Raw genomic sequence first — 22827 nt, forward strand, 5'->3', positions numbered from 1 at the left:
AAAAGGCCTGGCAGGGCTCAACTCAAAAGATTTTACAAAGGAAGTCTGAGTTTGCATTTTAGCAATTTCATCCTTCCTTGAATTTTCACTATTAAATAAGAAAAAGAAACTCCAAAACAGGCCAAGTCACCCACACAAACCAAATGATGTGAAAAAAAAGCCAGAATTTAATGGGCAGAAAGGTAGGTGCAAACATGTCACAGCCACACAAGACTCCCTGGCAGGAACCCATTCACGGGAAGTGAGGTTCAAAGTTATACTCGGTGGAATCATTCAGGCAAAAATATGTGGTGAGGAGGGAACGGTGTGTCAGACCTTCCATTTCCTGAGGTACAGGAGTAAAACAAGACAGACACAGTCTGCCCTAAAGGAGTGCACCTCAAGGAGAGGTGAATTAATATACTACTTGACAATATACTAAGTGCAAGGGCACAGAGCACAATCTAAGGAGTCAGGGAAGGCTTCCCAGAGGACCTGACGTCCAAGCTCAAGGCTGAAACTCAAGTGGCAATCTGTGTTTCTGTCGGCCCCAAATCCTTTTCCACTTCTTTCTATAACAATCCTTCAAATGCATGTGATTCTGACGAGAGCGGCAGGGTAGGCTGACCCTATGGCTACAGCAGCAGGCATGTATTCCCAGCTTGAGCAATCAGAGCCCCCCAGTGCTGAACCCACAAATTGAGGCAACGGGTACCGGCATGTGACCCAGGCTAGTCTAATCAAAGGCCTTCTCTGGGATATACATTCTAAAGCCAGGAGAGAGAGAGAACCTGCCACTTAGAGCTGCAGTTAAAATGACTGAACTAGATTTGTATGTATGCAACCCGGATTGATTTTTTTTTTAAAAAAAGCAAGCTGCAGAATGTTACATACACTATAATGCCATGTATGAAAAACATTTTTAAGATAAACACACACAACAACTCTGTATATTATGTATGAATAGTTATATGCGCAGTGAAGCTACACACTATGCATTGGGCATATGCCAAATCAATGACAGTGACGGCCTCTAGATGAGCAGGGAGGGAAATGGAAACAGGATGGGAGCATAGGGGATTTGGGATTTAGCTGTGATGCGATTTACTTATAATAAGAATGGAAGAAAAAGAAAAGAATGGAAGATATGGAGGAACTATGTCAGTATGTTAACAACTGGGGAGGCCAAGACCGGTACGTGGAAATTGTAATATTATCCTTTGTGCTCTTCTGTGTGTGTGTGTTTAATTGGAAAAAGATAATGTAATCTCAATGGAAATTTCAGTAAAAAGGGGGGAAATGGATGACAGCCGTCTCCTGGCTTTCCTCACATCCTAGTGTTATACTACGTGGTGCATCAGAGACGATTCTTCCCCCTGTAACTCAAGGATCCCAACCCTTTGTAGTGGGCTGAATGGCGGCCCCCCAAAAGGTATGTTCACGTACTAATCCCAGAATCTGTGACTATTAGTTTACATGGCAAAAGAGTGAATATTATCTTACATGACAAAAGATGTGATTAAGGATCTTGAGAGGAGGTGCTTATCCTGGATTATCTGCAAGGGCCCTAAACACAATTACATGCATCTTTGTAAGACAGACAGAGGGAATTCTGAGAGAGAAGAGAAGGCAGTGTGACCACGGAGGCAGAGACTGAGGTGGGCCACGAGCGGAAAAATGCTTAGAGCCACCAGAAGCTGGACAAGGCGACTAGAGCCTTCCCTAGAGCCTTCAAAAGGAGCACAGTCCTGCCGACACCTTGATGTTGAACTTCCGGCCTCCAGAACTGCGAGAGAATACACTTCTGTTGTCTTAAGCAATCAAGGTTTTTGGTCATTTTTAACAACAGCCATAGGAAACTAGTACACCCTTCTTAATTCTTTTCCATAGTACTTTTCATTTTCATTCATTCAACATGTTTATTGAATACCAACTATATGCCTATTACTGACCTAGGTAAGCCCTTAGTATGCTCCAGTAAACAATAAGAAGATCCCTGCCCTCATTAAACTTATCTCACAAGTAAGTATATGATATGTTAAAAACTGGTAACTACCATGGAAAAAACAGAGCAGGGAAAAAGGGGTCAGGATTTTTGGGAAGTTGTAGGTTGTAATTGATATAGGTTGGTCAGGATAGGCCTCACTTAAAAGGTGGCATTTAGACCTGAAGGACATGGGGAAGTTGGCTGAAAGGATTTATCTAGAAGAACACTTCAGGCAGAGGAAGTAGCCAGTGTAAAGGCCCTAAAAAAGGAGTGTGTCTGGTCTGTTCTAAGAACAGCATGAAGACCAGTTAAGACAGGGGACAGTGACCTGTGATGAGGTCAGAGAGGTAAGGGGGTTGCGGGGGGGCAGATCTTGCACCGCCTTTTAGGTTATTGTAAAGACTGGCTTTTTTGGTTTCCCTGGTGGCGCAGTGGTTAAGAATCCGCCTGCCAATGCAGGGGACATGGGTTCCAGCCCTGGTCCGGGAAGATCCCATATGCCGCGGAGCAACTAATAAGCCCGTGCGCCACAACTACTGAGCCTGTGCTCTAGAGCCCGCGAGCCACAACTACTGAAGCCCGCGAGCCACAACTACTGAAGCCCGCGCTCCTAGAGCCCGTGCTCCGCAGCAAGAGAAGCCACTGCGATGAGAAGCCCGCGCACCGCAATGAAGAGTAGCTCCCGCTCGCCGCAACTAGAGAAAGCCCAGGCGCGGCAACGAAGACCCAACGCAGCCAAAAATAAACAAAATAAGTTTAAAAAAAAAAAAAAGATTCTGGTTTTTCATGTGAGCAAACTGAGCCATCGTGGAAAGGTTCCAGAAGAGTCTCTGTTTCTGACGGTAAGCTCATAAAGAAGGGATTTGGGCCTATTTTGTTCACAATGTGCCCTGTGCTCCGCACTTCGTACGACCCTCAGGAAGTGTTTGCTGGAAGAATGACAGGGGACTACCTTACAACCCTTCCTTTCTCACCAGTTTGCATCTGACCCATCTGGTGCATTCCTCCACGTGGGGACTACTCTGCAGAGGACACGTTCCGTTTCAGCTGAAGCACCATACTGAGTAGTCTCTTTGGACAGCTACAAGATAATGATTAAATGTCAAGTCGTATTTGATTTCTTTCCTCATTCTGGACCGCAAGCTGTTCCTGCTGGAAACAAGGCGGAGGAAAGCACGGTAACAAAGCTACAGCAAGCAAACGTGGTCTGTGGGAGTCGCAGCAGAACGGGAACAGGGACAGCGAGAACAGAAGTTAGACGTGCCGTGATGGCAGTGGGGCAGTGAGCGGCCAAGGCGACCACAAGAGCTACTACCACTAGCTGCACCTCTGCCCGGTCCCACGCCCTGAAACAAAGGGCAGATTTAAACGCTTTCCCCCAGATCAGCCTGGGTACCTAAGGACACCACCACAGACAGGTTTTGCTGGACTCCCAAATGAAAAAACTACCAAAAGGGCTACCCAAAGAGGCTGTGACCCACCTGTATAGCACCTGTTAAAACTAACATCCTCCTCAAGATAAGAAATTTTTAAAAAAGTGAAAGCCACCTGTGTACACCTCAGAGCAAGTAGCCTTTTATTATTCTAGCTTTTTTTTTTCCCCTAATAGTAATAACAATAATAATAGCAGCTAACATTTAGGGGGCACTCTTCTTTAGACGTAATGTTAAGTTTAATCTTCACAATAACTCAGCATAATAAGGACTTATCCCCATTTCAAAGATGAAGGTTAAAGGGTGTGCCCAAGGTCACACAGTGAAAGCAGCAGCAGAGTTTGAATGACAGCATATGCCATGGAGTCAGGGCCCCAACACAGTTCAAGTCCTACCCAAAGGGAGGCTCCTCTAACTGCCACAATCAAATCCTAACATAACCCTCAGCCCAGAGCAAAGACGATGTGATGTCATCCCTCACAGACCATCAATGAACCGCACATGAATGGATTCAAGTTTTAGAAGATCAGTTCAAGTAACCATGGCTTGGGAAATCAGTGCTAGTTTATATTAACAACAACAAAAAATTTTAAGGCTAATAATTTAGAGTTAGTAAATCAAATGGGATTTTTTTCCCCCATAAACCGCTATACTTTCGGAGATACATTAAAATGAATACGAATCCCAATCACTGGCTCACGTTGTCTTTTTGTCCAAGTGACTTGTGAACACATATGAACCAAAAGCTCATTGGGTCCTCAAAGTATTTCCCCCAAAGACCATTGCAGGTTAACCATAAAAATGATAATGTGAACAACAAACTTTCCAGATTATCTACTGGGCTTCTACACAGTTCTAACATCCTACTCAGCCTGACACTTTCCTGAGTCGTTTCTTTACCAACCGTTACCACACTTGTATCAAGTATCTCTGCTCTGAGTCTAGCTGGGTTGCATTCCTAAACCAATATATCTATCGTAGCCCTAACCTATCCCCTCCGTGCTTTCAAAATTATCGTCTTCCCTTGAAACAGCACTGCACTCTGCATTACTCACATTATTCCTGATGTTCACTTAGTGCACAATCTTCTTTTATAAGCAATGGAAAGTTCAGAATAACATTCACGTGACATTTTTGTCCCTACTGTACTTTAGTGAAGCGGTATTTATCCTTATTATGTGCAAAGCATGCTCAAAATTGAACAAAATGATTCTGAAAGGCTTGGTCAAAGCAGCTGAAATAGCACAAATAATTCTGCTTGTGCAAAGTAAAATACTGCTGTAAACTGGCATTATGAGTCATTAATTGCTCCGGCCTAGCCTTTAGTGGTTTGGGAAACTATGCCCTGGCTACAGGGATAGTCTCTAGGGAGTTTACCAAACTTCTGTAAAAAATTCTTAACCTCAACTGACTTAGTTTTAATTCTCATCCCCCAAAAATGCTTTGGGAAGACATGAAGTAGGAGAATATAAATTTAGAATAGAGTTTATTCATCTTTCTTAGCTAAGCACTCTGATGACTTATTTTCAATTTCATCCTCATCAATAAAGTTTTATAATAATATCAAACAAAAAATTTCCAATTTTAATAAACTTTAAGCTGTCACTGCTCCAAAACATGCAATCGTTTCTTTAAAAAAATTCTACAAATATAGGAAATGCCTTAACTTGACTGCAGACATTTTCACAATGATATCTCATTTCTTGATCCTGTACTACTTATCATTTTATAAAATCTGTTTAACAGCAGATGCAGAAAACCTTCCTATAAAATTAATTACAATATATACTTTAATAATGTCCGAATAGAGGCATATCAAACTGCCAATTTGGGACTTAGTAAATTCTACCTGGAATTCTGGTACTTTATCATTTCTTTGCCTTAAATGAGTAAATGATATGAAAAATTTTTAAACCCAAGAAATAAAATACACAAATTTACACACCATTCCAAACCACCAGGTGTAATCAAATCAATGAAGACCAACAAGAAGCTGCGGAGAGGCTATCACTGACAGACAAAAATGAGAGCTGGGACTCTCTGAGGGCAAATTATTCAGGGAAGGGAGGGGACTACGATGTTAAGATTAGGCTTACTAAAACTATAAGGTACCAGTTAAAACATCATTAAGGGACCAAAGAATAAGAGTATGGAGAGAGCTGCAGGCTGGAAAAGGAAAGAAGGAAGGAAGGGAGGCGGGGAAGAGAGACAGAAAAACAGAGAGAAAGAAAAGAGAAGCGTTTGATGACTGATTGATACCTAAGCAAACAAATAAATAAAACACATGGCTCACTGTAAAAGCACCAGACTCTAACAATAAAGAAAAACAATATTGAGAAATTTAGACTAAGAGTTCCTCCTAGGCATCTTGACTTCTCTTTGCAGGTGAGTAGAGGGGATGAGTGCACCTTTCAACATGTATCTACCGTTTGCCTTTATGAAACAGACACTGGACTTGATATTGGACAGATGCACATTTCGCCTTCAAAAACTGGGTCCCTTGAAGGCACAGACATCTAACAAGTGTAATTCCAAAATGCACATGCAATGGTGCAGTAGGAACACACAGAGCAGAGAACACAGACCCCAGAGCTCCCCAGGCTGTTCCAGCACTGACGGTCCCCTCACGCGCCAAAATGGGCAGGTATTCCCAGGCACCAGTGCAGAGACTGGCACCCCACCATCAGGAGCAGGCAGAGCTGCAGGATGTGTCCCATGAGCTCGTGGTACAGCCTAAACTAGAAACGCGCACCTGGCACCTCACCCTCTCTGAGTGTGAGAGGCTCGGAGAAGATGGTACCCGCGGCCTCCAGAATCACTAACCGTGTCCCTCTAACAGTTATCTTCCTTCCACACACACAAAGCCGATTGTGTTTCTCAGTAAGAACAGAAAAATAGAGCTTGGCTTGGGTGGAGATCAAATCTGAACTCAGAGTTCCTTCCTCATTTCCTTATTGGCAAAATATGTGTAAACAAGCTCTTTAGAATATGACCACCTGAGAGTGTCTCTGAGCTCCATCACGGCAGCATTCCCCTAAAGGGAGCATCTCCTCGGCAAAGGAGAAGGGAAAAGATTGCTAACCACAAAAAACTTACATTCTAACTCTCTATTAAAAGAAGTAACACAGGGCTTCCCTGGTGGCGCAGTGGTTGAGAGTCCACCTGCCGATGCAGGGGACACGGGTTCGTGCCCCGGTCCGGGAAGATCCCACATGCCGCGGAGCAGCTGGGCCCGTGAGCCATGGCCGCTGAGGCTGCGCGTCCGGAGCCTGTGCTCCGCAACGGGAGAGGCCACAACAGTGAGAGGCCCGGGTACCGCAAAAAAAAAAAAAAAAAAAAAAGTAACATAAATGCACACTTAAATGATTCTCGCTTAGAAACAGGCTACTTGTTTTCCATTTAAAATACAAATAACACATACACCTCACTGGTTAAGTACCAGTCTAACATACAAGATCTGGTATGTTTAACATAGAGAGTTCACTGATATTTTTTCAATTATTCCAGTATTCCTTACTTTATAAAATAAATCAGACCAGTGAGTAGAAGAATTTAACTGTTCAGAGCAGTTGTAGATAATCCAATACTCTGGGTTACAAATATTGGGGTCTTCCAAGGTAAGTAAATATATCATGGAAACTCAACTCTTAAGATACTATGTATTTTTACATTGGTCTAAACACTCAGATTAAAATGATTTAACTTCAAAATATAAGACAACCAGATGTAGAAAACTGGTTAATCATCTGGTTAATTCCTGATATAGCAATACTTGAACAGATTTTGAAGTTAGACAACAGCAGTCCCCTCAACACTGAAACCAATTTAATTTGCTTTGGGTGACTCAGAAGGCATCTCAGATTTCCTAAATACGTCTTGGTCATCATTTAAGAAGATCAGTGATCAGTGGCTATGCTCAAGTGTCTTTAGCAGCACACCCCAGTCAATAGACTGCCTGGTAAATCACCTCTTATTCTAATACTGAGCTGCCTGGATTCTACTGACAACTGTGTATTTGAAGTACTTCTCTTTGACATTTTCAGTAAATCTCAGTTATTATTTGAATCTTGGTTTGTTTTGCCCCTTCAGGCCACTGTAAAACATTGGAAGTCCAATTAAAGAAAAAGCAAGGAAGAGGAACTCCCTGCATAAAGCAGTGCTGGATACTTTACATCTCAGTTCCCTCATCTGCAAAATGGAGACGATAATATCTCCTCAAAGGTTATTTCCTTTTGTTGTAAAGCCCGACCTCACACAATGTTATGGGCACCGATCTCACAGGGATACTATAAAGCATCTAGAATAGCGCTTAGTACACAGAAAAGAGTTACCAAAATGTTAGTTATCACTATTTGTTGTCACTACTGCATCAATTCAGTCGGCTAAATGATTTTATTATTAACAAAATATATCTATTAACAATTTGGGGGGAAAAACAAAGAGCCTTTTTATTTTGGTGTTGACCTCATGAATGAATAACTAACTCACTTTGGACATAATGTCTAAAGCAAGGAAAACAACGGTCACATACTCTGTGCTCATCAGATAGTATCTGCAGGTATATCAAGAAACTGCAGAGCACCCAAAGGAAAAAGCTAGAGAAGGGAACTGGAAACCAAGTGATGACAAAATTGTTGGAATTACCAGAGATGTTTCTCCTAAAAGTAGATTGATTGCTAAGAGGTGGGGAAGGGTGCGGAAATCATAGAAACTTCAATAGTTAGAGGTTATCAAATAGGAGAGTGAGTACGATTACCTTTTGTTAAACCAGAAAGCAAAACTAGGGTCAGTGAGTCAAAGGTACAGGGATAAAGACTTCAGCTCACTTCTAAGGAAGAGCTGTCTTGTCAGACACTATAGGTATCTGAAAGGCTGCAGACCTTTTCTAGGAGGGAGGTAAGTCTAGGAGTCCACAAGGTCCTTCTCAAATCTTAAATTCTAATTCTCTCAACTAAGAGCCACTTGATGATGACTAGACTTTAAGGTTAACGAACACTTTTAAAGAAAATGCCAAGTAATTGTTAAGGCAATTGTTCCAGAAAACTACCAGTAATATTACCTTTTTGGCGACTACTTTACAAGGCCCCTTCCCAATCTTAAAATAACATGCTGTAACTTTAAAACACAGCTGTAGGGACCTCCCTGGTGACACAGTGGTTAGGAGTCCACCTGCCGATGCAGGGAACATGGGTTCGAGCCCTGGTCTGGGAGGATCCCATATGCCGTGGAGCAACTGAGCCCGTGCGCCACAACTACTGAGCCTGCACTCTATAGCCCCCGAGCCACAACTTCTGAGCCCATGCGCCACAACTACTGAGGCCCGCATGCCCAGAGCCCGTGCTCCACAACAAGAGAAGCCACCGCAATGAGAAGCCCGCGCACTGCAACGAAGAGTAGTCCCGGATCGCCACAACTAAAGGTAGCCCGTGCATAGCAACGAAGACCCAGTGCACCCAAATGTAAATAAATAGATAAATTTATTAAAACAAAGCAAACAAAAAAACACAGCTGTATGTTCCTCCCTTAAAATCTAAAATGTACTTTACTAAAGATAACAACATACAGATAAAATACACATGAGGAACACATTTCTTCCATTTGCTGAAGTCCTGACGCTAGAAGTGGAGCCTAGAAGAATGCCTAGCACAGAGAAAAGGTGGAATAAATATTCTCTCATTCCCCCTTCACTACCTTCTGCTCCCTGCAACAACAGAGCTGTTGACAGAACAGGGGAGGGAGGGTGGGAAGACAGAAGAAGGGAAGATGGAGACACACGGGATGAGTTTAACATGTAAAGTACACAAGTCAGCACTGTTTCATAAAGCATGCTGCTTCTGTCAGGATACAGTAAGCCAACTAGGTATCTTTTTCATTTGTATAAAAGTGGATTGAAAAACTCTGAAGAAAATAAATTTAAATAATTTTAAATGGAAATGACTTAGAATGAAGGAGAAACCCCTTCTTTAGGAATATATTCACTAGGATTTCAGAACCAATAGTTACTATAGAAAAAAAAAAGAAGGGATTAGCAATGTGGAAATAAGATGAAGCATGATTATAATTGCAAAGAGAGCATTTTAATATTTTCACTAAATCACAGTATTATGTATTAGAAAAACAAAATTTAATATAATCCAAAATACTTTATCTTTAGTTTAAATTCAAAGCAGAACTTCTAAATTCCCTAATTTCATAAACTATTTATATCTATAATAAGGAAAGATTCCACAATATGAATTTTTGTGTAACTATACTGGAAAGTTAATTATCATGTTTGGTAACATAGTCAAATTTTCCCAAGAAAATAAAATGGAATGAGCAGGAAACTATCCAGATGGGCAGTCCTTTTTTTTTTTTTTTAAGATTTTTTTTTTTTTTTAATGGCTGGCTGTGTTGGGTCTTCATTGCTGTGCACAGGCTTTCTCTGTTGCGGCGAGTGGGACCTACTCTTCGTTGCAGTGCACAGGCTTCTCATTGTGGTGGCTTCTCTTGTTGCGGAGCATGGGCTCTAGGCACACAGGCCTCAGTAGTCGCGGCACATGGGCTCAGTAGTTGTGGCTCGCAAGCTCTAGAGCACAGGCTCAGTAGTTATGGCGCACGGGCTTAGTTGCTCCGCAGCATGTGGGATCTTCTCGGACCAGGGATCGAACCCATGTTCCCTGCACTTGTAGGCGGATTCTTAACCACTGCGCCACCAGGGAAGTCCTGGGTGGTACTTTTTAATTTTAGCTTCCATTTTTTCCTTTTCCACATTGTTCAGACATCTGTGATATGACTACACATTTACATTTTACGCAGTTGTACCTTTGTAGATATTTTCTCTCTCCTTGACATGCTCTTTCCCCTTGTCTTTGTTGTGAACTCCTATTCATCCTTCAAACTCAGCTTGCTTCCTGTACCTAAATATTTCATACACTGAATTTCCAAACTTTTCTCATATCTTCACTACAGAATTGGTACAAGAGCAGTTCTCTAGGGATTGGGGTGACATTTTATAAACTAAAATCCATGTCACTCAGACCCTCAACTCTATTTCAGATTCTGCCACAGACTTGCTAGATTGTCATGGTCAAACGGCCCTTGATTCTTTATCTAAAGAATGGGTATAAAATGTGAAGGGAGGGTTTTCAAAAAAAGCCCCTTTGAGCCCTGGACTCCTTAGCAGAACAGGATTGAGAGCACAGCTTCTTACCCTTATAACCCCAATGTAACCAGCAACAGCAAAATCCCTAAAAGACAAGTGACCAACCATGCTGACAAAAAGCAGAATACTCCCTAAATTACACTTCAAATTGAGAGACAAAATATGTGTAAATATGTGCAAAAGATGACTAAGTGATCTTAAAGGGTTCCTTGCAACTACATCAAATGACACAAATTTATATACTGGAAACAATCCTATTCCACCAGATTGATTTGACTCTGTGATTAGTGAAGTATTCTTTGAGTAAAATCTGGACAATAAAACACTCTTTATAAGCACATGAAAGCAAAAGTTCAACTGTGATTCACCATATATCTTATTCTTATTTAAAGGGTGATGTTTACTCATCATTTCACGTGATCTTTAATTCAGCATGAGATGTTGCCCTGACTTGCCTACACTCTGCATGTTAAGGGTGAACCAAAATATCACGGCAACCAAAACTTCAACGTGGTGACTTTTTTTCATTAAGAAAAAAAGAAAAAAGATGGCCTATAATTAAAATACTATGATTAATACTAAAAGAAAGATAGCCAGAGAGATAAGCACTGTGATAGCCACCGTTGCTGGCAACTGCCAGCCTGTTAACCACTGATCAACAAGGCAAGAGATATGTGGACAAACTAAGTGGCCTTATGAGGCGTCAACTTACACCACTGGGCCATACAACATATACATGTAACACAACTGGCCACAAGCTAAGAATTGGGGAAGCTGAGTAATAGGTGTGTGCGTATTATCTCTACTTCTAAATATTTGACATTTTCCATAATGAAAAGTTAAAAACACATTCATGCATACTTTATTTATTAACTAATAAGAAATAAATGCCTTTCACAGGGAAAAAAAACAAAAACAAAAAACCCCACATTCATGCACAACACCAAATCAGTGATCTAAATCCCCTTTTAAGCTTCCTTGAAATCAAGAAACAGACTTTAATGTGGGACAATACAGTGTCCCAGAGGTGACTAAGACTTTAAATTAAGAGTAAGTACGACTTAGGTTATAGATTCACATGAAGACTAACTTTGAAGAGAATCCACAGGATCAATCAACATGTCTAAAACCAATGTACTCCAAAAAGTGGGCCACAAAGAGGGACAGCCGGGCAGCATCTCTGTAAAGTCACTCGTGCACCTGACTGGAGCGCTTCTGCAATTCCTGTTCTTCCCTCAACTACGACCCTCGCCCTCGCATCACTGCCCCACCAACCACTCTGAAGACACGCTGGACACGTACCCACGTTGAGCTAGCAGAGTCCTTTCTACACAGCATACAACAGGATGTTTGCTGAATTTTTGAAGAGTGCCGTGCGTTAATATTTCAGGGATGACTTTAAAATCAACATTGTAATCCTCCCAAAGGAGCCATTTCTTCCACAGTAACTACCACTAACACCCGCCCCAAATTAAAAACGCTAAAGGGACAGCCTCGGGTGCTATTTTGGCAAGCAATACTAAGCACTGAGATTAAGTTTAAACAATAATAAGCATATAAGAGCCTGTCTTGGTAGAACATGGCTAATTAATAACCTTTTATATATGTTCACAAAGTCAACAATAAAATTAGAACAAAGAATGACATTTTTCTTGTAGCTAAGATCCAGAAGCATAAACTGAAAATAAAGAATTTTTATTTTAATTACCTAATTCATTTTAATTCAAAAATCATTGGAATTTGCTTCTTTTTGTCTTCCCACGCTGGGGTGAGGATGGTCATTAAGAATCAGAAACTCAGATATTTCTTTCTGTTGTTGGTTTGTCTTTCTTTCAGACAATTATTAAAATGAATCCTCATTTAAACATCAGGATATGGACAATCCATTCTGTGAATGTTTTGTTCCTCAGTAAGAAGAAAAGAAAAAGGAACCGTTTCCATAGTGACCCTGAGTGTGACTCAGCTGTATACCTTCCTAAGACCTACATATAAGGAAGAACAGGCAGTGGAAAGCGGAAGCTAGAAGCACAAGTGGCTTGCGGCCACCAGCCGGTGTCACTCCACGCTTCCCATACACACAGTATCCCCGAGGGACCGAGTTCTAATCCTCTTTCCAGCAGCCCCAACCTCCCCTCCCAGGGTGTGGGGTTAAAGGAAAAGACACTATCATAGGATTTTCCATAGGATTTTCCTCAACATACAAAGTTTAAAGAGTGTGGCCGTATTTTATATGGGTTTCATACCCAAACAGGGAGTTCCAGCACTTATTCCTCCTATAATACCTAACCTCTTTAAACAGACCCTTACAACTCATTTCCCCTTTAATTCACTAAGGATAACAACTTCCAACATTTTTTGAAATGTGTATTTGGTTTTTAGGGTTGACGAGGAGGAAGACACTGTATCTAAAATCTGCATTTATTGAAATATTTGCCCTCTATCCCCAACCCCTGACTTTTCAGGAAGAAATCTTCTTTCTCCCCAGTGTCTGCCATGCTTAATTGCTTTACCCCAAAAGGCTGCTGTCCTGGTTAAGAGCGGCAGAAGTTTCCTTGTTCAGATCAACTAAGCATATGTGTGTCTTATGCTTAAAATAAACATAAAAACAGATAATATATTTTTAAAAATATATCGCCAGCCAGTCAGTGATGATGGCAGGAATGATGGTCCTAAAACTATTTATTTATTTATGTATTTATTTAGTCAGTCATACACACACACACACACACACACACACACACACACACACACACCCCTTACTATGTGCCAGTGTAATTCCATGACACGCATATTTCATATAAGCACTAAGAGATAAGTGCTATTATTATTCCCTTTATCAAATGAAAAGGCTTAAAATTTAGAAACTTAGATACAGTCACACGCCAGTAAATGTTAGAACCCAGGTCTCCTAAGTTGAGACTGACACCATTTGGCCTCCCCAAACATTCGGAGCCGTTCTGAAGGGAGAGGAGGTTAAGGTTCTGATTCAAGTTCCTCCTAGTTAATATCAGTTAAGTACCAGTTGAGTACTTGTGAATACTAGTAATCTAAGGTAATTAACTCCAAGTCCCCCCTCCCTCCTGGAAGTGTGAATCGTAAGCTGCAGTCTCGTGTATGTACACGTGTGTAGCTACATTACATTTCAGCACGTACCTATCAGATGGTTCCTGACAGCCATACAATAACGAGGGAAAAGGGAAACTCACACCAACGTTCCTGCTCCTCATTCTGCCACCATCATGTGCTCCTGTGTCACAATTCTCCCCCCCCCGCCCCCTCCCGCTGAGAGGTCTGGTGTCTAAAGCAGTTCAAGGTTTGGATAATCGGAGTGAGAGCCTCATTACAGAGACACCACCCTATCAGGCCATAGAAATGGCATATTAACCAACCAGCAACGGGGAAGGTACTAACCAAGCTAACATGTGACATTTACGATCACCTGCCACAAGTTAGAAATCAACATGTTTCACACCTTATTTAAGAGAGATTTAATCATCTTCCTCTTGCACTCCACCTCTCTGCTGTCTCCCTAGGAACAGAAGCTCTCTGAAGTGAAGAACTGTATTTTGCTAGAGTTTTAAAGGCGCAGATATGGAGTCTAATTTGCGCTATAGTTTCTGACTGAGGCTACGATCTACACGGCAATTCAAAGAACCCCGAAGGCATTCTTCATGTTTCCCTTTTCCTCATGCTCTTTATGTAATTCATCAGTAAACCTGTCACTTGATCCCCAAGCACATCAGTTCACTTCTCTCCATTTCCACCTTCACCTCTTGCCTAGAATACACCACAAGAGCCTCTTGACAGTCAGCCTCCCCCCCCCCCCGCTTCTATTCTTGCCCTCCACAATCCATTCTCTACACAACAGCCAATGTGACGTGAGATCATGGAACCTTCTGGAAGAAAACTCTTTAAAGGCTTGCCATTATGCCAATGACAAAATCCAGACTTTTCATCCTCCTCTGTAACAGAAGACCCTTGTCTTCTCTGACCTTCACCATCCCTCCTTCCAGTCGTAGGGCTCTCTCACTCCCTTCTCCCACTACCTGCAAAGCTACCCCCACCAGATCTTCAAATACTCAGATATTTTGTTCATTGAAGTATCAGTTTAAATGTCCCCTCCTCAGAGTTACTCCTCTCCCATCATTCTCTGTCATATCACTTCGTATTATAGCATGATGATTCACTGATATTTTCTTTCTTCTCTGTTTACTTATTTATCATTTGTCTCTCCAGTATAAGCCCTACCCGGAGAGGGAAATTGGACTTGTTCTTTGCTGTATCCCAGTGCATAAAATACATACCTGACATACAGAATGTGCTTAATAAATGCTTGCTGGCTTTAGAACAGTGATTTATCAATTGTGTGGATGTTTAATATATAAGACTATTAAATTCAATACCTATTAATCTCTTTCTGTCATTATTGTTTCAATCAAAGAGCTTGATAATTTACATAAACTTTTATTTACATCCTTATCCATGTTTGTTTAAGAAGTTATACCTCTGACTTGTTCGAAAAAGAATGTAAAGCAGCTATTACACTGCATTTGGTATAAAAGGTCCAAACATCTCCATATAGGACATTCTATAAAATACCTGACCCACTACATCCCCAAAACTGTCAAGGTCATGAAAAACACAGAAAGACTGAAAAACTGTCAGAGATCAGGGGAGACAAAGGAGAAATGACAACCAAGTGCACTGTGGTGCCCTGGATTAGATCTTGGAACAGAAAAATAACATTAATGGAAAAAGTAGTGAAATCCAAATAATTTCAGAGTGACGTACTAATGTTGGTTTCTTAGTTTTGACAAATGTATCATGGTAATATTAGATGTCTGGGAAACCAAGTGAGGAGTATACAGAAACTCTCTATACTGTCCTTGCAACTTTTCTGTAAATAGAAGATTACTCTGAAAAAAAAGTTTACTTAAAAAATCAACATCTCCATATAGAAAGAAGTTTAAACTGCAGTTTGACCATAGTTTGGCATTTTATTCTGAATAGAGTATGGGCCATTGACGTATTGCTTTGAACCGATACAACCACTTAATGTTAAAAGCACGATATTATATAATATTTGTCTCCTCACATTTGCAACAACAAGAGTAATTGTAAAACAACTAGACAGATATACTAGTTGTCTCTAATATCACATTAATTCTACATGCAAGTCTGAAGGAGAAGTGTCATCTTTCCCATTTTCTCTAGTAGGGGTGCCGTCCTGTACGTTTAGAACTTCCATTTGCCTACTAGGTTGAGAGAATATTCAAAGTCCTATCAACCTAAACTCTGTCCATTGCTTCCTCCTAAAAGGAGAAACTAATGTTCCTAAGTATATTGTATCATCAGAGAACACAGTTTTCTCCCCCTGATAATTCAAATGCGCCCAGTATGTCAAAAAGACTTTCTAGACATTATTCTCTAATTTTCTCTTAACTGCTCTACAAAGTTATTCCTTATTCATTCACTTGACAAATAATTACATCATGCAGCAGTCTGAATCACACTGAACTTGAATAACAAACTGGATTATAAATTCAAAAATATGAAAGAAAATTCCACTGTAATGCTTCTGCCCCCTAGGGAGGTTTCATCATTTCATAAACACACCCAAAACCAAGGCACAAAGTACTGCTATCTAACCCACTGTACATAATTCTACAAATGTGATATAAAAATGTTCTCACACACAGCACCTGAAATACCAGCATTTCTTTATCTTATTTATCAGTTTATTGTGGGTTCCAGTACACACACACACACACACACACACACACACACACACACACACACACAGAGGTATTTTGTTTCATGGGTCATGGTAATCTTATTTAAACAGAGGACTATAAAATGGTAAAAATAATGAAGACGAAAAAAGAAATCAAACCATGCAAAAGGCAGACATTGAAAAGGTGAAAGGGAGATGGTACAAGATTAGACTCATTATAAGAAAAAATGGTCAGAGGAAAAGGGGAAATTTGTAATGATTCTCTGGGTATTTTGTGGTTTTGTAGTTGTCCTACCCTGGGCCAGTCCCTTAAATATTCTCAACCTCATGTTCCTTCTCTACAACATTAAGATAATAATGACAGTCTACCCACTGAATTCTTTTTTAAGTATAAACAAAATGGGCAAATAAAACACAATTTTTAAAAAGCTACTTTTCACCAAAATGAGCTTTTAAAAAGACTGAAAATTGCTAACTACTGGCAGTATCTGGGAAAAAAAAAAAAAAGAGTGTATAACTGTATTTTGTAAAACAGAAGCAACTCTTTACCCAGCCAGAAGCTGAACAAAATTCTTGGTTAAATGCTTACCTTGGAGACTTGTCGAAGCCACCTTAAATACTCTGTGAACGTATCAAAACAAATGTAGTAAGTCTGGCTTTGGGGTCCAGAGGAGCTAAATGCTAAACAGTGCTGGTGTTTTTTCACTTCTTCTACCTATAAAAACAAAGAGTGACAAAAATAAGTGAGAAAGCAGGACATTTACTGAGCTCATTAACTGTCCCTTAGACCAGTAAGCCTGCACAGCTTTGCACCTATCTCTTTATGTGTGCCTCTTACTACTTAAAGCATGTAAGTTCCTAAGTCTGACCAACCACTCTGAATTACAAGGAAACCAAAAAGGGGACTATTACCTTCAACAGGTTTCCCCACAACAGTGAAATTCTGTTCTTCCTGTTTAAAATTGTAACAGACTCCCTTTTTTATCCTTCTGTACCCTCACAATAGGGTGCTGAGGTTCTTACTTCCTCTTAAGGAGGACTTTTACTGAAGATTTTACTTAAGAATTTTTACTGCAGGTGAATTTCTACTTAGGGGACTTTTGTATTACTCTGAATTACAACCTTTTATTAAAAGAGGTCTTCAAGCATGTTAAATAAGTTTTTTTCTTTTCGCTTTTTGTGAAATTGAGATTAACCTGAAATAAAATCCTACCATAAGAAATTTCAAGTCCCAATAATGCAGCGATATAGTCAAATCAAATTTCCACTCCCAGTAAATTCTTCAATAAGGAGAAAAAGTCCAAACAATAAAGTAACATGATATTACACAAACTCTTATGTTTTACTTACAGAATGAATGTTTCCTATATTTCATTTACAAAAATGACCACAAACCAAGTCACAGCGAAAGTGTAAAAAACTTCAGAAAGATCACACAGACTACATTCTGGGACCAAAATAAAATCAAGTTAAAAATCAATAATAAATCAATTAAAAATCTACATTTAGAAAGTTAATACACTTCTAAACAACTCACAGGTAAAAAAAAGAATTTGTAATCAAAACAGAAATTCTTAGCACTAAACCATTAAAAATACTACATACTGAGATTTATGGACTGTAACAAAAGCAGGTACACAGAGGGAAATTTATAATTTTAAATACTCATATTAGAAAAGAAGGCAGAAAATTAATTTAATTGGTATGTGTCTCAAGAACTTAAGGAAAAAACATCAAAAACAAAAACGAAGTGAACTCAAAGCAGAATGAAGGTGATAATAAAAAGCAGAAGTTAATGAAATTAAAACTGGGGCTTCCCTGGTGGCGCAGTGGTTAAGAATCTGCCTGCCAATGCAGGGCACATGGGTTCAAGCCCTGGTCTGGGAAGATCCCACGTACCACGGAGCAACTAAGCCCGTGCACCACGACTACTGAGACTGCACTCTAGAGCCGGCTAGCCACAACTCCTGAGCCCATGTGCCACAACTGCTGAGCCTGCATGCCATAACTACTGAAGCCCGTGCACCCTAGAGCCTGTGCTCCGCAACAAGAGAAGCCACCACAATGAGAAGCCTGCGCACCACAATGAAGAGTAGCCCCCACTCGCCACAACTAGAGAAAGCCCGTGCACAGCAACAAAGACCCAACGCAGCCAAAAAATTAAAGAATTAAAAAAGAAAAAAGAAATTTAAAAAAAAAGAAAGAAATGAAAACCAAATATACAATAGAGAACGTTAACAAAGCAAAACAGCAATTCTTTGACAAGGCTAACAAAATCGAATATCAATTGATATTGATCAATGATATCAATTGAAGACATAAATATTAATAATGAAAAGGGAGACACAACAGATTAGGCAGGGATTAAAAAATTATAAATAATTTTGTGGCAAATTTTTAGAAAAACTTATTTTACCAACACTAAATCAAAGGGAAAAAAACAGGCCTAAATAGTCTTACTACCATTTAAGAAAATGAATATTTTTTTAATTACCAAGAAAATATCAGGCTCATATGGTTTCGTAGGTGAGTTTTATCAAAGTTCCAAGAAGTAGATCATTGCAAACTTGTGCAAACTCATCCACCAAACGAGAAAAGAAGAAAACGACCCCAGCCTATTCTATGAGGCCAGTATAACCAAAAACAGATCAGAACAGTAAAAGAAAGGAAAATTACAGGCCAACCTTAGTCATGAACACTTATCTTGAACAAAATGTTGCATCAGAATCCAGCAATACAGAAAAAAATATATCAAGAACAAAAGTTGGATTTACCTCAGGAATGGAAAGATGGTTTAATGTTATTGGAACTATGAAGTCATTAATCACATTAACAGATTAAAGAAGAAAACCATATGATCACCACCACAGTTGCAGAAAAAGCATCTGATGACATTCTCCACCCATCCATCATTCATGATAAAAACTCTAAGCAAACTAAGAACACAAAGAACTCACTTAGGCCAACAAAGGATATTTATGTAAGGCAAACTTCAATGTTAATGATGAGATATCACTCTCTTACCTTACTTTTTCTGTTCAATACTGTACTAGAGTCCTGGCCATGGCAATAAGACAAAGAAATGTATTGAGGAAGAAAGAAAATTGCCATTATTTGAATATGAGATGATTAGCTACATAGCAAACTCCAAAGAATCTAGAGACATTAGAATAAATAAGAAAATTTAGCAAGGTGGCTGGATATAAGATTAACACTAAAAAAATCAACCACATTTCTACACACCAAAGAGAAAATATAGTTTTATAAAAATGCTATTTAAACTAATCCATATTGACAGAAATCAGGCAGTGATTTTTGGGAATTGGTAGGAGTGAGCAGAAAAAAGTAGGGACAGAAGGGTACAAACGAGCACAAGGGGACTATCTGTCAAACTGTACTCATGGAAGTATAATACAGTTATCAAATTGTTACCAAAATGTGCAGTATGTTGTTTATCAATTATACCTCAATAAAGTTTGGCAAAGATGTAGAGAAATGAATACTGATATGAGCATATGGTGCAACAACCTTGGAAAACAATTGGATATCACCCTGTAAAAGTCAATGTGCATATATGTCCTGTAGCCCAGTGACTGCACTCTTAAGAGCAATATTTCTCAAGGAGGTCAGTATAGGAATTTTGGATTGAACAGTTCCTTGTGTACATTATGCAGGACTGTCTAATATTTTTGCATGACATTTTACTCTCTGAGCCCCTGCCCTGTAGATGCCAATAGTGTCCCCTTGCAGCAAAAGATACTGGTATTAACCAAACACACTATCTACTTTTCCCAGAACCTTTGCAATTAAGATGGAGTCATGTGACTAGTTCTGGCCAATGAGCCATGAGCAGAAGTGGCATGTGTCACTTCTACAACCAGATACACAAGAGACAGCTAATGACCCTCCAGTTACCTCTTCTCCTGCCTAAGCAGCAAGGGAAGCCACATGTTACAAATATTATAAGACAAAAGAACCCCCGTCAGGCTGGGTTCGTACATAATTACTTGAAAAAAGAAATCTCCAGCCACACTGGACAAATAGTGTGAGTGAGAAAAAACTGTTATGATATGTACCTGAGATCTGGGGGTTTTGTTACCACAGCATAACTTAGCTTACATCAACTGACTACCCAATCATTCGACAATCAAAACACTTGCACAAATTACCAAATGTCCCCTTCAGGCACAGCGACAAGAGTTGAGAACTGCTGCTCTAGAAAAACTACTTGTAAAGCAGGAGGCATATCAAAATAAGACTATCTCAAGAGCACTATTTATAACAGAAAACTAGAAGCAACCCAAATGTCAATCAACAAGAAAATTACTTAAGAAATTTTAGAAATTTGGAACATTTACAGAGTGGAACATTATACAGAAATGAAAACCATATATAGCAAGTAATATGGAATCTTATTATGAAACATAATATTGAGTGAAAAAATTCAATCACAGAAAACTACAAATAGGATGATACCATTTTTATTAAGATCAAAACAAGCAAAACATAGTTATATGATAAAACTTATTTCAAAAAAGTAAGCAGGGGCTTCCCTGGTGGCGCAGTGGTTGAGAATCTGCCTGCTGATGCAGGGGACACGGGTTCGTGCCCCGGTCTGGGAAGATCCCACATACCATGGAGCGGCTGGGCCCGTGAGCCATGGCCGCTGAGCCTGTGCATCCGGAGCCTGCGCTCCGCAAAGGGAGAGGCCACAACAGTGAGAGGCCCGCGTACCGGAAAAAAAAAAAAAAAAAAAAAAAAAAAAGTAAGCAAATGATGAATACATATTCTAGGACAGTGGATTCCTCTGGGGTAGGAGGAGGCAATGGGACAGATGCAAAGAGAACTCAGGTAGAGACACTGGTATTGATGCTGCTCTACTTCCTAAACTGAATAGTAAGTTAACAGTTACTCAGCTTATTATGCCTCATAGCTTAACAAATATTACATAAAGTATTAATGTAAATAAGTTATCTAAAAATTTATGTTCAATTTTAAAGAAGAAATTAAATATAATAATTGTACATGAATAAAACTTATTAAACAAATGTTTTTCAACAATTAAACTTTAATAGAGCTTTATTTAACTTCATATTTGAATTCTACATTTGAAAACATAAACTAATGATCATGCTCAAGTAGTGTGTCAAAATTGATTATCACAGAAATTATAGCATCTCTCTCACACCTCATTTCTAGCTCTTTTACATAAATTAGAAAACAAAAACAAAAAAAAACCCTTCCGTTTAGTCTCAGATTTTCCTTTAACAACAGAACAGAATGAGAAAAGGAAAGACAAACATTAATGAAAACTCACATTGCAAAGAGTGAATTATTTTTTCCTAACTTGGTTAATATAATTTTTCAACATACTCAATTATTTTTAAAGGTGTAGCACAAAACAGGTTTTACAAGCTTTGTCTGTGAGAAAAAGAAGCTGTTAACTTTCTATTCACTCAATGGTAGAAGTACATCCAGTAATAGGCCTGGGAAACAGAACAAGTCTCTAGCTCTGAATAAAAATGCTAATTATAACTGGATCTTCTCTCACCTTACCTGAACATTCCACTGCTTCCCTGCCTCTGCTTCTCTGAGCACAATAATCTTTCTGACCATCTCCTTTATATGTCAAGAGATTTTTCACCCTTCAAGTTCTATCATAATTGCTACCTCCTTCATCACAAAATCCCGATTCCCCCCACAAAATGTAATCTCTTCCACTTATCTTCCAGGCTACATTTTTGCACCTCTAGTAGAGCAGATATTGTGTCCATCCTTCATTTCTAGATAGTAATTATAAGCTAGTCAAAGGCAGAGAAGGTGACTTACCCATCTTGGTATTTCTGGGACGCCAAGCAAAGTGGCTTCCCCACAGAGGATATTTAATAAATAGTTATATTAAATTTGCCTATGCAAATGCCTAACACCATAGAGAAGAAAGAAACAGATTGTTGACCTATCAGGGCATCAAACATTAAATATGCATTTTTAATGATGAGTTAACGGAAGTAATAATGATGACTAAGTTTTCAGATCCATCCAAAGGACAAGATCTTCAGTAATAAACTATCACTAATTCTTCAATGCTCAGACAGAAGTTAAGAAGCCATGGTTTCAAAATGGGTGAATGAAATAGACCTAAACACACCTCACAGACTAGCCAAATCTATTTTTTTAAACGATCAAGTAACGATCAAGAAAAAAAATTTTAATATGCCCCCGATTTCCAAAAACCCATTTCTTCATCCAAATTTACCTTTCCCTTTATTAACAGATTATCATATCATTTAAAAATCAGGAAATACTGACATATCATTATGGTAATGATACCCCTACCAGTGCTTGGAGTTTCTAAATAAATCTGGCAAAGAAAAGAATGTAATATCTTCCTAAGCAAACTTGTTCTTTCTGTTGATATTTTATAAATGATAGGAATAAAATAGTTAACATGCCCAAAGAAAAGCAGCCAGCATGTTGGAAATATCTATCAGCTGTATCACAGGTTTTCTCTGAAATGAGTAGCATTTCAGGTTCAAAAATCATGACTAGC

General features: G+C 39.4%; 1 protein-coding gene across 1 annotated transcript in view; it reads right to left on the reverse strand.

The window, feature by feature from the left end:
• The window catches only part of PHLPP1 (PH domain and leucine rich repeat protein phosphatase 1), a 214018-nt gene that overhangs the window by 83051 nt on the left and 108140 nt on the right, over positions 1-22827 (reverse strand). Inside the window, exon 3 of the mRNA XM_059041405.2 lies at positions 16867-16992. Within this exon, the coding sequence (XP_058897388.1) occupies positions 16867-16992 (126 nt within the window). The remainder of the gene's footprint in view (positions 1-16866; positions 16993-22827) is intronic.

The sequence above is a fragment of the Kogia breviceps genome, chromosome 15 (assembly GCF_026419965.1).
Source record: "Kogia breviceps isolate mKogBre1 chromosome 15, mKogBre1 haplotype 1, whole genome shotgun sequence".
Lineage (NCBI taxonomy): Eukaryota > Metazoa > Chordata > Mammalia > Artiodactyla > Physeteridae > Kogia > Kogia breviceps.